The 16,318-nt window shown below is 51.6% G+C and overlaps 3 protein-coding genes across 3 annotated transcripts; 2 read left to right on the forward strand and 1 right to left on the reverse strand.

The window, feature by feature from the left end:
- Window positions 1-731: 731 nt before the first annotated feature.
- IUM83_01967 (uncharacterized protein) lies at window positions 732-2,731 on the forward strand (the record flags this gene model as incomplete). The annotated part of the gene is made up of 5 exons (XM_067925862.1): window positions 732-738; window positions 1,580-1,642; window positions 2,284-2,340; window positions 2,426-2,564; window positions 2,629-2,731. 5 exons carry the CDS (start codon window positions 732-734, stop codon window positions 2,729-2,731), a joined length of 369 nt encoding a protein of 122 aa, XP_067800897.1.
- Window positions 2,732-4,393: 1,662 nt separating this feature from the next.
- IUM83_01968 (uncharacterized protein) lies at window positions 4,394-8,308 on the reverse strand (the record flags this gene model as incomplete). Its single annotated transcript, XM_067925863.1, has 1 exon — window positions 4,394-8,308. One exon carries the CDS (start codon window positions 8,306-8,308, stop codon window positions 4,394-4,396), a length of 3,915 nt encoding a protein of 1,304 aa, XP_067800900.1.
- Window positions 8,309-10,075: 1,767 nt separating this feature from the next.
- On the forward strand, window positions 10,076-11,353 carry IUM83_01969 (Adenylyl cyclase-associated protein; the record flags this gene model as incomplete). The annotated part of the gene is made up of 1 exon (XM_067925864.1): window positions 10,076-11,353. One exon carries the CDS (start codon window positions 10,076-10,078, stop codon window positions 11,351-11,353), a length of 1,278 nt encoding a protein of 425 aa, XP_067800901.1.
- Between the last annotated feature and the right edge of the window lie 4,965 nt (window positions 11,354-16,318).

Below are 16,318 nucleotides of genomic sequence, written 5' to 3' on the forward strand. Positions count from 1 at the left end.
GGGCGATTTGGGCTCTCTAGCGAGTGCTCCGGTACTGTCGCCTCGCGCAGGCCACACACGAGCTCAAATTCGGCGCGTGAGTTGACGTTGCTCACTGTGGCGCTCGAACTCGCCGTCTCCAAGCCGTTCAGTGGCGTGGCGACGCGTCCAGATCCAGCCACCGCCCGCCTTTTTGGGACGGAGGGTGGCCCTTCTTGCGCGGCACATCGAGATGGCATGGCCACTGGACGGCGCGGGCAAGCGGGCGCTGGACAGCATCGCCGCGGACATCCTGGCGCCACAACTCGCCTCTGCAGAGTTGGGGCGGGCGCAGTTGCCACCTTCGCGCGCGCTTCAACGCGAAGCCGATATGCGCATTTACACATGAAAACGCCCAAAAGTTGCTGTAGTTGAAGCGGATTCTCTGTAGACGGGTCACTTAGGCCCACGAGTGCACGACCGGATGCTGCTCGTGCTTCTGCACTGTGGCGCAACACGCTTTTGCAGACGCGCGTCGGACCTCGAGCGGGAGAATAAGACAGCCGCACCGCCGGTGGCGCCCTGCAATTGGCCATCAACAGGTGCATCGGCGCGAACGCGCGCGTCGTCAATGCGCGCGGGCGCCTTTGATGCTTTGAGGGGTCGAGACGCGCAGCCCACGAGTTCGCTGACAGGAAGCACCCAGCCGCTTCACGAGAAATTGCACAGCGGTGACCTGCCCACCAGCCCCGTGAACTAACTTTCAGCGTCAAATGCTACGTACGTGCACGAACGTCGTTGCAATTCAGCGACGCAGGGAAATCGTACAGATGTATGTAAGGTTTGCTACCGAAAAATGCATAAAGATGAGATTCCATTTTACGGGTACCATTATAGGTGCGGTGATGTAGCTAGAGTCGCCACACTAGAAATCTCAGAAAGATATACAGTGCAGCGAGCCCCGCCGGCTTCTGTGTTCAGCATAACACGAAGACGGGCCTAGCGAAGGCACCCAACAAGTGCAGCCGACCTTGACCTTATGCGGCCTGTTCTTACTCGTCTCGATCTTCTCGTTGAAGTTGTAGATCGTGGTGAACACGCAGCGGTGGTTGGGCTTGTTCCGCTTGATGCTCTCGCTGAACTTGTGCTTCTCGCTGAAGCTGTTGATGTTGACGTTGTTGCCGACAGCACGCTGGCGTTTCAAAATACACTTGTAGAACGGACGGGCTGCAAATTTCGCAGCTCCGTTTTCTCATTTAATGAGAAAAATTGTTTACCACCACGGATCTCCCTAGCAGCTGCGGATTCATCAACATGTACCGATACCTCATTCTCGTTGTGTACTTCCGTTGGCGCCGTTCTTGATCTAAGCAGGCTCAAGAAAGCAAGCGTGCTTTTCCTCGGCAAAGATGCACACTGGCGAAGAATCGGCAAAAGGTTATATATTTTGAAGTCGTCGATGGCTGCCGAGTATGGCGGCTGCAGGTATTCCAATCGTTCATTCATGATAAGCATTTTCAGAAGCGCGATCAAATCGGCTCTATATGAGGTCGATTGCCGTTGACAAGTACCCACTCCTTGGGCTAATGGACTCGTAGACAGCGTGCAAATGCTGTTTGAGGGTCGCTCAAGTATCTGGCAAACTTTGTGCCGTCAAGCCAAGGTATAGTCAGCTCGGATATTGGTACGTTGGCGGAAGTCTGGCTGGAAATGAAGTACGCTCGTAGCGAGCGTCAGGTCCTGTCAGTTGGCGCAGCATCGAATGATGGCGTTCTCTTCGATGTCAATTCTTACCTCGACAGACTCGTCAAGGAGGATCCAATTACCTCGATAAAAGAAACGAGCCCTACCCAACCGGTCATATTGCCCGTGTCGAAAACTATTGTCAGCGTTCTTTGGAGTGACATGGAAATCCAAGTTGCTCCTCTGGACTTGACAACGACCAAAACTAGGACTCAGCACATTCACCCATTCGCTCTCCCGTCATCACTGAACAAGGTCTCCAGTGTGAAAAATCGCGAATTCGAAAATGATTCAAGAGCGAACAATGCAGTTGCAATGATATACCCCCTGCTGACAGATGCACAGTAATTGGATCGGGTCTCTATTATTCCACAGTATAGCATGATCTTGCAATACTTCACCGTAAGCGTACGTCGCATCAAACGCCTTCATCATGAGTTGCTGTTGTCCACAAACTGACCTCGCTTAGTTCGGGCAGCTTTTCCCATGTATCAAGACAAATTTATCCTCAATTCTTATTGCGATGCTTGGTTTCTGTGGTTGATGTCGATGTATTGTAAACTTGTTGCTGTCGCTCTGCAGATCTCGCACAGTTCTTCCTGTGGTTGTCAGTTCGATCTCCACCAGCGAACCACAAATGTCAGATATCTCCAAGACACCCGACTTTTCCGCCACCGCCACACTCGCCCAACACCGGTTTCGGTTTTCGCTTCACCCCGATCAGCTCCTAACGGGTGGAACAAGATTGAAGGCACGATAACATTCGCGCTTTCATCGACGGCGATCTACCGCTATGCACTTTCGCTGGACGGCGTGGAGAAATTTCACATTTGGATCAAGGACTGCCAGAACAAGCGGCAGTGGTACGTCAGCTCTGTACACGTGCGCACATTTTTGCTTTCCGCTCAGTGCTTGTTCATTCCATAGGGACACGGAAAAGATGCTTCGGAAGGAGCTTGTTACCCTAGCCAACACTATTTCAGACTGTGAAGTGACCGACTACGCTGAAGTTTGTCTGCGCTTGGCGTGAGAAACGTTTTAGCCCCGCCTAACTGATTTCGACATAACTGTTCTCGTTCTTCCACGTAGCGCTGGACAAGCCCGCAGTCGACGGTGCTTCTGCAGTTCCAATAACGTTTCAGAAAGTCAGCAACAATGAGTTTCAGCCGGAAATATCCGTTGAGTACGTGATCTTAAGCAGACCAAAGTGGCGACGTTCTCGTTAAGTTTGGAGCCGAGTTCGTTAGAGCCCATTGATCACCTGGAGACAAAAGTGTGTGATCTCTGAGAGCGGGTGGATGCTCTCAGAGTCGGCGGCCAAGGGACAACAGCCGCCGTGGTAAACGGCCCTGCTGATGTTCTCCAAGCCCGCGCCAGTCTGACCAAGTCGAGAGACACGATCATCTGGAACGTTGGTGCGGTATTAACGTGGTATAAGAGACCCTGGTATGTACCAAATCGCCGTGGTGGTGAACCCCAAGGCGAATACCGCTGACCTCATGATCCAGCTGAGTGCCTATGCCCACAACAATCAAAGGTTGGGTGCACAACAGAATGCTTATTTTGAAGCATGTCGCGGTAGCTATGCTGGCTTCCGAACGTTGGTTGAACCATTGCATAAGCGAATCTTTGATCAGGTTAGAGTACCGTACCTCACAGAAAAAATGCGTAACAAATAGAATGCCAAAGCCAGATTTTTGCGCATTTGGTTTCGTTTGAGAGCACTTTATTAACACAAAGAAAGCAGTTTCCAATTCCTGGCATATTTGATGCATTAGCGCCTTGCCTGCCTAATGTTAGAAGCCCAAAATACCATTTCAATAGCTTTGGGCGCAACCGTTCTATTATACGAAGCCAAAAACAACGAGAAAAGCTAGGTGATATCATTCTCCGATTTCCGAGTTCCTATGAAGAAGTTTCTGCAGCGAGATGCTTCAAACGCAGGGCGGGTGGTAGCTCAAGAGGCACGCACGAAGCAAAACAGCGTCAACGTGCAAATTCGTATCCAGGCGTTTCCAGAACTGTCGCGTAAATCCAGGGCCAACATCGACGGCAAGGCTGCAGAAGCAAGAATTCAACAGCAGCAAATTCGCAGATTTTGTGGCGACACAATTGCTTCAACGCTTGATGTGGCCTTTGCACAACTGTCGCTTCAATGTGGCGAATCTCCACGTGGCGTCCTGCCCACTAGCAAGCACTACAGTACGATGACATAGAAGGAAAGATCAGTCGTCATCTTTTACTATCTCCATCCAGCACGGACGCCGAAGTAATATGCAGGGTTTTCGGTGTTCGACATGCAACTTTCTACAATTGGGTATCCAAGCACTCGTGTTACCCTAAATGTATACCGTTTATCGAGCACATGACGCTAAACACCGTCCTGCAGTCCATTCCTGCTGAAGTTCGAGGTCTCTTTAGAGTAGGGAAGCTGTGGAACGCTTTCCACCTTCTGAAATTTGCAAACTAAATCTTAACATGATGAATGCATATTTGCCTTTTTAGCACGCTAAGAAGAGTGCCAAACGTGCGGCACCCAAAGCATTCTTTCTGTGAGGTACGGTAATGGAGATTGTTAGGTAAACACGATGCCTGGTGCTTCGACGTCAGCCATTATATGCGTTGAATCTTAGCAATCAAAATAAGATAAATTCGTCCTCAAATCGTTTCCAGGTACCACGTTACCCTCTTCTCACTTGGTGAAGCCAGCTCCCATGTCCTTCCAAAGCGCTTGTCTCTCTTCCTCACTAAGGTGCTTCATATATTCCATTACCATGTCTCGATCAGTAGCAGGGCCCAACTCAAGCGGATTGTTCGCCCCCTGAAGTCGTAGCTCGGGATCATAGCACCAGCTCATGTAGATAGTCAAGGACGTACGATAGAGAGGACTCGGTATCCCGAGATCCATCTCACCCTTTTGCAGTCCACGGTTGGACGGCATGCAAGATCTTCCAAGTCGTTGCGCTGCCTTTGTAGTTAATTCGCCCGTCTTCATGAAATTATCGATCCAGTGCTGTTTGTAGACCTGAGCGAGAACGTACCCCGTGCTGTTAAGGGGGTGATCGCGAATGGGTAAAACTACCAATTTGTCGAGCCCCATCATCTTGAATAATTCCGTTGTTGAAGGTACCGAGGAGCCAGCACTTCCGGGAAATCCAAGCGCCGAGTCTAGCGTCCTGTCGATGAGTTCCTTGCAGTTTTCTGGATCATAGTCGAGAATTGACGCTCCATACACTTGCGTTGACCAGTTCATACTGTAGCCGTAGTGCACACAGTCGCCATACATCGAGCAGCGACGTGCCAGATCGTGGAAATCGTCGGGCAGAAAGTAGTCGAGAACGTTGGACCACGAGATCGTGTACGGGCGCAATGTCGCAATTCGTGCTAGAAGTTCTTGGTTTTCGCGGTCGTTTGAAGCTTCTCCTCGAACTGCCTTGACAACGCCATACGTCACTTCGATTGTCAATTTGCTGTCCATTATCAACTCACGAAGACGGCGAAGGTTCGTCATAATGTGGATGATGAACAGATCAGCAACCGAAAGCCTGTCCACGGAGTGTTTTTGCTTCGCTTGCCGCTCAGCATAGGCCTCCACCAGGCTCATGAAGTCCACAGTATTGAAAGCGATGTCCTCTTCGAGTGGCGGAGCGCCAACAGGCACATTCCACATCGTCACACTACCAACCTGTAGTGAAGCGCTAGGTTGCTTGGGGCGTCTCTTCTTTTTACTGGTCTTCTTTGCCCCTGATTTAGCGCCTTTGGTTGTCTCCGCAAGGGTAGACCCACTCTGTTCCTTTTCCAATAGGTTGAGAACGTTGGGCGATGCGTGGATCTCGCCTGTAAGCATGTACTGCATCAAGTCGAGCCTGTCGATTTCGCGACGGAAACAGCTAGCCGCGATCAACGTCTTTTTGTTGTACCGCTCCAAGTTCAGAAAAAACTCCGACCGCGCTTTGGAAGCAGATATTGTCTCTGTCGCTGCCCAGTGCTTCAAGTACGAGATCACCTTTGGGTGTTCCTTTCTCTCCTCCAAAGATTTTAGCACACGCTTCAAGCACATCCGGAAATCAGCCAAGGTAGTCTCGTTCCACGTCGATGACAGCCAAACCTCCATCACGCTCGAAATCGAAACGTCGGGCGTCCCAAGCATGTGCGCGATAACCTTACATTTGGCAACTGCAAATTCGCTCATCTCGAACCCTATAAACCATAGGGGGCCTGTGCTGGTCGATGATTTTCCCTGAATCTTCGCAGCTACAAGGCTGCTCAAATCATTAAAGCCGATAGCGACGTGAGTCGTTCCGAAAAAGTATACCTCCGCTCGGTTCGGATTGTTGGCAAAGTTGGAGCGGATGCGAGCGTCGTACGCGGGTATAGCGCCTTCTTCACGACATTCAATAATATCCCCGTATCTTAACTTGTCTCCCTTGGCTTCGAGAATTTTCATTGCTTCCGTTCCATGCCAACGTTTTATCAGATCAGCAGGCTGCATATTCTGGTAAAATATCCGATCGCGCATGGTTGACGCCATTACCCACGGGTTTGCGCTGGCATCCAGGTAGGCACGGTGCAGGACCTTCTGAGCGAAAGTCGGGTCAATCCCGTCGGGCCATCCTCGAAGTTTCGGGAACTCGGTGTGAATCTGCGGAGGAGGATGTTTCACAAACATCATCATCTCGCGCGGGAGGTCCTTCTGTAGGCGCTTTGACTTGGACTTCGTCGTAGAGAATGCTAAGCGCATCATGTTCTCAAACGCTTCCATTCTGGCAATATACTCGTCGATTGATTCCTTTTCTTCGCCGCTCTTGGGGCCCAGAGGTGAGCCCTCCACCTTGGATTCCTCCCGCAAAATAGTCGAAACAATGTTATCCGGCTGTAACGCATCTCGCTGCTTGCGCTGCACTTCGGTCGGCACATCTGAGACTTTGTGAACCTTTTCCGACGCCGACGGCTGCTTTGAGCGGCGCTCAACTTCACTGCTCATTCTGCTCTTAAATTCCTGTACGCGTTCTCTGCTTTCAGCCGAAGAAAATGCCTTTGAGACGACGCTGCCACGGATCGCGTTCAAGTCAGCAATGCACTTCTCCTGCGTGACACCTAGCTTCTGCAAACAGCGAGCGCGTCGAGTCCAGGCCTTAAAGTTCAAAGGGTGAATGATTCCAGCAATCGTGCAGCTTAAGAGCGCGGCTTCTGTGTTCGGTATCTGGTGGTCCGACTTCGCCGAAGATGCATCAACTCCTCCAACACTGATGCCGGGGACGGCGGAAGTCTCGTCGTGCAGCATTAAGTGAACAGCAGCAACATTATTCAGCACAAGAGCAACATCACGACAGCAGGGCGCGAGTGCTCCCACCCCCTTCCGATAGCACTCCTCGGCCGCACGAAATTCGCCCTTCACAAAATACTCCGACCCCTCCTTGCGCCGGCCGTCGGCGTCTTTCGTCTCATCTTGACTATCCCTGGTAAGCATCAGAAACCCAGGTGAAGCTAGCTCTATACACCATTCCACGTACGACTGCAGCACCGACGTCTCGTCCCCCGTCGCGGTGGAGTCGATCTTCTTCAGCGTGCCTTCAAGCAGCCGTCGCTCCTTCGCCGGCAAGTTCGGGATCACACTGCATGCATGAGCAACAACGCGTTGCGCCATCAACCGCGTCTTCCCTTCATCTTGCTTTGTTTCAGAGTCTTCAACCAGCGCCGACGCCAGCCGGAACCACGCTTTCACGTATGCAGGATCGAGGTGCACCGCCGTGCCCGCAAGTTGCACCGCCATTTTGTAGTCCCCCACTTTGAACCGGCACGTGGCAATATTGTTCAGTAGCACCGCCACCTTCCCGACCTCTGTCTTCACCTGTTGGATCGCTTGATCATAGCACGCCAACGCTCCTCGACCTTCGTTCACCGAGTTCAGTACACTGAAATAGTCATTGCCCAACTTCTTCCACGTCTCGAAATCCTTCGGTACATCTCTCCACGGGATCATCTCCTTGGGCTGTTCGACCCGAATACCTTCGGACAGGTCTTGCCGCACTTTATAGTACGGCTCGAACACAACAACGGGCTGTCCCTTGGGGAACCTGCTGGCAAGTGCATGTTGCCTCTCAAAATACGGGAGCTCGGCGTCCACGAGTCCGTAAGCTGCGACCTCCACCAACTGGCCCGTCACATCTTCCAGTAGCAGAGACGATGACGCAATCCCGAAGAACGCGTCGTCCACAGCCACCCACCCACACAGGTACCGCCCGCGGTGGGTGGTTCCCACCACCAGCTCCTGGCCGATCATGGGTTTTAGGTCTTTTACCGACCGCATGTCGAGGTTAGGTTTCGCGTTCATGTTGGAAAAACTCATTTGCACTCCGTCCGGCCCGAACTGCCCCGCTCTGAGCTGCTCGGCGAAGGCGCCTCCGGGCCGCACGAACCGGGCCCGCGCCTGCCTGAAGCGCTGGATGAGCCCCTCGCGCGTGCGGCTCTGCTGCGCCTGCGCCTGGAAGTCGCCCACCTGTCCCATGGCGCTCTGCAGCAGGCTGCTCTGCTCCGCCTCGGGCAGCGACGCCAGGAACTCCATCATCCTGGACGGGTCGAAACCCGTTGGCACGGGCAGCGACATCGCGGCGGAAAATATTTTTTGTAGGGTTTTTTGGGATTTTATTTGGGTGGCTAAGCGGAAAATCTGATTATCGGTATGCGATCTGGGAGGTGATCAGCGTAATTTTTTTTGGAGGTGTTCCAGATTCTATTTATTCGATTCCTAATCTGCACCCCGATCTGCGCGCCTTCGTGCGATGCGCTCAAGTGCAAAGTCACCTACACGGGAGCCGAGTGCGGCGTACGTCTGGCTGCCCAAGCGGCGAAACGTCCTGAACTACATCCTGGACTTCAACACGTCAGGGGTCTAACAGGATAGGTTATGAAAACAGTTTCTAAAACAGTTCCAGAAAAGGTGGGAGGCGGTGGCGTGCTGGCGGCGGTAGCTCACGTGGACTACGCGGCTTGGAGGTACTTGCTGGAGAAGCACTGCCCTGTGGACTATGGCGTCGAAGAGGAACCGGTTTATGAAGAGAAAAATCCCAGTTCGGTACGTCGTGACGTTTGGCCACGACACCCAAACAAATATTTTAAGTGACACCCACGACATTGACACCCACGAGTTGGACTGGTGCTCTTCTTCAGCGTGCACCAGCGCCAGCGTCCCAGGGAAGAGTATTGGGATGCATTACGGCAAATTGCAGCTGTAAACCCAAATTTGGAACGGGGCTCGTTTGATTTTGATGTTCCTGTGCGCGTGGAGTTTTCACCCTCCGATAATACCGATTGCACGGAAGAGCTGATTGAAATTGGAATAGCAGAGAGGCTTCTAGAAGAGCAGTGGGAAGAGTACTGAATATCTGACGAAACCCGCCGTGTAGCTCCTGGAGAGTGGAAATGCACCTTCGTTTCAGAGAGGATGATTGTGAACGAACGTGCGTAGTGTCGAAGACGATATTGGGCTAGCGATTAAGACCCTGATGAACCATAACTCGTACTACCACTTTTCTGACGAGCTTTGCAATACCCTCGACGGACTCGTATGGCCAGCTATTGTCCAGTGTATCCGATGGTACTCAAGTTCGAAGCCCGAGGTTGGCTCGAGGGGGTCAAGTACATGACAGCGAATCGATGCCTCGGGTGGGATTGTTGCTTCTCGTTCGCCAATTTGCCCTCGAGGCATACCAAACAGCTGCTCTTCGGGGTGTTCGGTCTCCAGCATAGCAACAATAACTGCTTCACGGGTGAATGTGATGGTTCCTGAGTGTGGGCGATGCAAAGTACCAGTCACCAGTGCCACCGTGAAGAAGATGTAATTTCACTGACACAGCTACTGGAGACCAATCCCACTTTGGAATACCTCGAGGTCGTTGCACCACCCGGGTACAATTCGTATCTTGATGCATTCCAAGGGTATCATCTCATGCCCATATGGGTTTCACGCAAGACAATATCGCTTGAGTGCAAGGCTGCGTTCCTGAGTGTCGTGTCACGTCGTAAGGAATTCTCAAAAATGAATACCAAAAGGTCCAGGCAAACTTCGTCTCCATCTAACTCGTTCTTCTACGATTTGGATGAGCTTGTGCATTCCGAGATCTTCGGTTTTGCGGCTGATCCAGTGATTCGACGGGTATACTTTCACCAGGGGCTCGTTCCCGCAGACCGACGTAGTTTTGAAATGGATATTTAGCTGAGGAGGTGAAGGCGCTGGCCACTTCTCAAGTTGTCTGGAGATCACATATGTCATTTTTCACAGTTATGTGTTTACTCGCCGGTTGATTAGACCGCGATGCCGCCGCCAGTCGGCAATTTTGCTTAGTGCATTCACGAATCAGCAACGCCAGCCACGATGACCCACCAAGTCCCGCTGCAGCAGAGCCAGCTCGACGATATAGCGGATCGTCTGGCGCGCATCGAAGCCACCCTAGGCTTGAGCGTTGTCTCTCACGGAGAAGTGCCGCAAGTTCGGGCCTACACCGAGTTTGAGGACACATTCTTGCCTCCGTTTCTCGACTCGTGCGACAAACTAGGGGACAACACACGCCAATTGGGCAAACTACTCGAGAAGGCGCTCACTGCACAGCGCGCATTCTTGGTGATGGCGAGTCAGACCAAGAAACCACAAAACAGCGTGGTGACCTTCGAGAGCTTGTCCCAGGTGCAGTCTTGCATCAACGAAGCTAAGAGCATACGCGACAACAGAAGCGACTTCGCTAACCACCAGAACATGATCTACGAGGCGCTGCAAGCTCTAGGCTGGCTGTGTGTCGAGCGCACACCCAAGCCGTTCGTTGACTCGTTCATCGAAGGACTCGACTTTTGGGGCAACAAAATCCGTGTGCAGCACAAGACGTCCAACCGCGACCATGTCAGCTTCGTGGTAACATTGACGTGCTTGTTAACTGAGCTCGCAAAGTACATCAAAACCTACCACCTCACCGGAGTCTCGTGGAATCCTACGGGAGGCGATGTCGCCAGCTACACGCCTACCGCTGTTGCTGTTGGCATCAAGTCTATCGTCCAAAGCAGCGGCAAAATGGCGGGACTCAAGAAGGACACGACGGAGATGGAGACCTGGCACAAGGATCACACGTCCGAAGATGGCCCCACTGTGGACCAGAAACCCGTCAAGGTGACCAGGTCTGCAGTCTGCAAAAAACACAACGGCAACTGGCATATCAAGTACCAGACCGACCCTGCGCCGCTCATCGTCAGCGGCATCTGTATGAAGCAGCAGGTGTACATCTACGGCTGCGAGAACGCGACCATCCTGCTGAAGGGCAAGGCCAAGAACATCGTCTTAGACTCGTGCGAGAAGACCAAGCTCATCTTCGACAACGCCGTGTCCGGGATCGAGGTCTTTCGTTGCAAGAGCGTGCAGGTGCAATGCAAGGGCGTGGTGCCTTCCGTGGCCATCGACATGACGGACGGCTGCCTCGTGTACATCTCGTGGGAGGGCCGCCAGGTGCAGTTCGTCACGTCCAAGAGTTCGGAGATGAACGTGGCGTGCCCGGAGGGGGCGGGCAGCGACGAGTACGTGGAGAGGCCGATTCCGGAGCAATTCGTGCACAAGTTCATGGACGACCTGACCATCTCCTCCGAGGTCTCGGGCCTGTACTCGTATTAGGATCACCAGGCGCCCCCTGTGCTGATGCACGTATCGATCGCAGCGGCTCGAGTTTCACGCCTACCGGTAGCCGCCCCACTCTCCTATGCCCAATTTCGTAGCCCCAATGATTGTTAATATAGTGTTCGTCCCACCAGCAGTATTCAAATGTTACGCTACGAGCAAACGAGTCTCAGCGCGGTGTCCACCGCTCTGTGCTTGTATTTCGAGTTACTGAAATGGAAGTTGAACGTATCGCTGGCTGGTCTTCGCTATCATCCCCCCCCCCAGTGTATCACTCATAGCACAACAAGTGGAGGAGTCGCTGACGGATCTGACAGTTCTGGTAGAAACGCTCTTTTTAATTTGATTTGGTTCTTCTTACGCCAAGTAGTTACCACTTCCAAACGTCGCTTTCCAGTCTTCCTCCAGTAGCAGAGCGCGGATCATTTCGCAGTACATGGTATTCGTAGTCTTCTGAGCTGTAACGACGCACCAGCGTCTTGGCCCTCGGCCAAGACGCTGAGGCGTCGAGTGCCACTCGTTCTAATTTCAACCACTAGGTTACCGTACAGGCACACGCCTGGGCACAGATAATCTACATGTTTGAACGAGCATAATTAAAGAGTGCACAACTTCTACATTCATTCTTTTCACTAGGAATCACTATACACGGTTCAAGTAAGACCTCGGACCGGTTCAGGTGAACCGCAGTCATTGCCTACCTTCAAGATTCAACTTCAAGGACTACGGAGAATCTTGTATAGTGAAATGCATATAATTGCATAGGGTAACAAGGGAGTACCTCCTCGAGGTAGCCCATAGCCGACAAACAACTAGCCATTTCAATCTCACTTTCATTTTACCAACTTCCGCTCGAGTCTCCATAAAGATTCTCAAGCCTCCTCCTCCAAGACCTCGCCTCACGACTCTTCGAGCCATCCTCCGTGGATCTTCGCTCTAGTCGTCTTCTTCCTCTGCGCCGTTTCGCCAGTCGCTGCATCTGGTAGCATTGGTTAAGCCTAAAAATTGGTTCTATTGAATGCTAGAAAATATAAGTTAAGGTGAAAACATAACGGATAATGCCGAATAGAGTACTTTTCCAAATAGTATACCTAGACCAAATTGTGTACCGTTTTGGCGGTACTCAAATAATAGTGTACCGTACCAAATATAATACCGTCACCACCAGCCACCAATAACCAGAACCACCAATTTTCTTGGTCGGCTCTCTTCGTTCTGCGTTTTACCAATCCCTACAAACCCCCAGCAGCCAAACCACTCCCAGTGAAGATGCCGTCGTCATGCATGCCCAAGTCAATGGCCGAGAAGAAAGAGGTCGTTCAGTGGATCGAGAAAAACGGCGGTGTGCCCACCCCAGCCGCTGCTTACTTCAAGAACGAGCGCGGCTGGAAGGTTTCCGAAAGTTTTGCTCAAAGTGGAAGGTGCGCATTGGAGAAAATGCTAACGACGTGAGCGACAACGGAGGTGCCCTCAGTGAGGACTGTTTCGATGAGATTACGATTTGGGACAGCGAAGAGTGTGTAGGACTAGAATTAGTGTACCGATCCAATTTGAGTACCTTTTGGTAACTGAAGGTATAATACAGGAATTGTGTACCGTATACAAATTGGCATTATCCGTTATATGTAGGGAATACTCGACTCACTGTCAAGGTTATCTGGATACAGGTGTCCCCGCTGAATCTGCAAAGGTGGGACCAAAAAAAACTTCGAGGTTACAATATCTGCACAGGTGGCGCATAGACGCTAATGTACTGCTTTTATAGACGCTAATGTACTGCCCAGTCAGCAAGTGCGTGGATGCTGAAAGATCAGTTGCCGGTCTGCTTGTGCTCCATCTCGCACACCATGGCCTTCTCACTCAGCGTCAGGCGCACGTATGCCTTCTTGTTAACTTTGGACTGGTTCGTCATGAGGACTTTAGGTAAATGGAGTTGGTTGTTGTGCACACTGCATGTCCTGCTAGATATAATGTTCATTGTGGGCCTTTCATTTTCTACCGTGATCTAGCAACTCGATGTTTCACGCAGAGACATTTTCCCGCAATGATCTTACTAATTCAGTACATCTCACCAGACAGCTGTGGCAAATCTTGTGCACTGGAAGACTCCCGCACACTCTGTGTTCGCGGTAGATAGCCGATGGCAGTTGCAGATTCAGCGGGGACACCTGTAGTAGGGATATGTCTCGAGTCGGTGCCGACGATCGATGCACATGTCTCGCATTTGGCGTTACGAAACATTTGAGCAACCCCACAAGGAGCTACAAACCACCAGCGTGTTGTAGCAATGGTAGCAAATTCAAATCCACTTTGTCGTTTTTCTTAAACTCACGCCAAAACAGTTTGAAAAGATGTAGCTTGTTACGGCACCTCCGTGCTTATCACACAGAAAGCGAAATAATCCCTAATAGGATGAATACACCAATCACAAACAGCAAGCCAGTCCCGACATTTATCTTGTCCTTCCACTTGCCCGAGGATTTTACGGCGACCGTTCCAAGTTCCTTGATGTTATTCGTGGTCAACGTCCCCGATCTTCCCCTCATTCGCTATGCAATGCTTGTAACGCCAGGAAGACTCAGCAAATGCTCCGCAAAGGCCTTCTTCCCCTGCAACTCTTTGATGGCCTTTGCAACCTCGGGGTTGTTCTTCACGACACTGCCGAGCTTGAGGTTCTTCTGGAAGATTTTGGTCAGGTGCTGGGAAGCTGTAACGCACAGCGTTATATATTACTGATTTGTAATTTATTACAGTATTCCCCGGCAAATCTGGAATTGCGTCGTCTAATCTACCTCGCAGAGATAGTACAGTCATGCATTCGCGATTTGCGCTTCCTTCAGGCTATACTGGGCAGTACGGGCGTTCGACCTGCTTAAGGGCCGGTCGCAGGCTGTGGTCTACACGGTGCTTCGCAACGACAAGCTCTTCAAGTTGCCGAAGGAAAACTACTTCTTAAAGAGAAGCCTTAACAGACCGCGCCTTCCTCGCCAACTTCCGACATGAGACATTCTTAGCCACTAAACGAGTAATTCAGTACATTTGCATCTTTGTCCACAACTGTGCAAGCTTTGCTACCTCGCAGTCTCTATTGGTCCGACCTTTCCAGAATTGCAGGGGAAAACTGTACGGTCCGTACAGTATTGTACTACGGAGAACGTAATTTATATTTGTTGTGGTACGTATCACGGGACGGCTTACGGGACGGCTTACGGGACGACTTACGGGACGAAGTTTACGGGGCGACCCGTCGACTAACAATTAGGCCTGTACCGTATACGTTTTGCTCATAAACTGTCGCAAACTGACTGAAACAGAACGTTGTTAGTTCTGTTTGTACACGGTCAAAACTGCGCCAAACTGACAGTAAACTATCTCGATACTTTATTCCGTATATTTCTGCAATGCGCGATTTGACTAATGCTCTCGCCTGTTTTACGTGTTCGTAGTACCGGCACCAGAACTGCTTGGCCCTCTCATCGCGGAGAACCGGCGCCAGAGCTGTTTGGACCGCCCAGCAGCAGAGCCCCTTGGCCCGCTCGTCGCCGTCACTTGGCCCTAACGAAATACTACTTCGACGTAGTTAGTACTCCCAAAGTGCACAAAATTTGGCTAGGACGATTGCAACCATTATCTGATTTTACGGGAAACCAGGATAAATCTCTACTAAAATGATACGTGAATTTCATCTTCTTTCACAGGAAGGGATAGGAACAGGCCAAACGGTGTTAGTTTAGGGCTCGTTAGTTGTAAGTTTGAGCATAAACTGAAACTACGGGAAATGTTTCCTGCCAGTTGTCAGTCACGCACAACGTTATCAGACCTACTAACAATTGCATTCAACAAGGAGTGGCCATGAAGTGAGTAGCTAGTCTAGAGTACAAGAGAGTACGGACTTTAAGTTGCAATATCACTTTTCTTTTTGCCCTTTACGAGCTCAAACGTCGATTATATCACAGAAGCTTGATTCTCTCTTCGTCCTCAACAGCGGCAACGCCGACTATCGCCTTGTTACTCGGTGGGTGGTGTCACCGTTCACGACATTGGTGGTTTGGGTGGTTTTCTTGGCGTAGGTGACGTCTGACACTAATGCTGTGAAGGCGGCTACGAGGAGTACGAGGAGGTTGCGCTGGTTCATCGTACCAAAATGTTGTAAGATCAATTTTCGCTGCTAATGGGATGCAGCACCGGCGTGCTACGAGGGTGTTTCGGAACTGAACGGCATCGCTAACTCCGTTTCCACGAACCATTATTTCCACTGTGTAACATCCCGACGCATTATCCGAGTCGGTTGGGGGGATGGATCTCCATACTCAGACGAAGACAATGACTGATTACAGTACTCACTCGAGGGCATTGCCGTATCATAATATAATGGGGGCACCGGTAGAGCGTGGCCACGACACGGTGGTCGGCGGAGATGAACGGCGGCGACATGCCGTACAAGTTGGGCGACGAGCCCAGCATGGTCTACGAGAACGGCTGGCACGAGTTAGTGACGGAGGGTCGCTGGATCCAGACGGTGGCGAGACCACACGAACGCGATCTTGGCAGCGTGCGGTCGTGCCGAGACGACAGCGGCCGGAATGGACGGCTGGTAGTGGCTGACGGCGAAGATCTCGGAGCTGAAGGGTCGGCAGCACGAGCTGGCCCAAAAGCTGCGGTGAACGATGGCCACCCAGTTGAGAATTGGCAGGCGCGGAGGCAAGCGGACCCAGTTAAGGATTGGCAGGCGCGGAGACAAGCGGGCTCACTTGATAATCTGGTCGCACGGAGACAAGTGGACGGAGTTGAGAGCTTGTTCGCACGGAAACGAGTGGCACGTGCGCCATTGGCGGCTTGGTGACGAGCTGCTGGACGACGAACGAGGGCGACAGCTCTCATTGAACGAGAACGAGAGACGGTGGAGTGCCGACGGGTACTCTGCAGTCATTGGGCGAACGATGGGCGGTAGAGTGCCGACGG

The sequence above is a fragment of the Phytophthora cinnamomi genome (assembly GCF_018691715.1).
Source record: "Phytophthora cinnamomi strain GKB4 chromosome Unknown Contig0, whole genome shotgun sequence".
Classification (NCBI taxonomy): Eukaryota; Oomycota; class Peronosporomycetes; order Peronosporales; family Peronosporaceae; genus Phytophthora; species Phytophthora cinnamomi.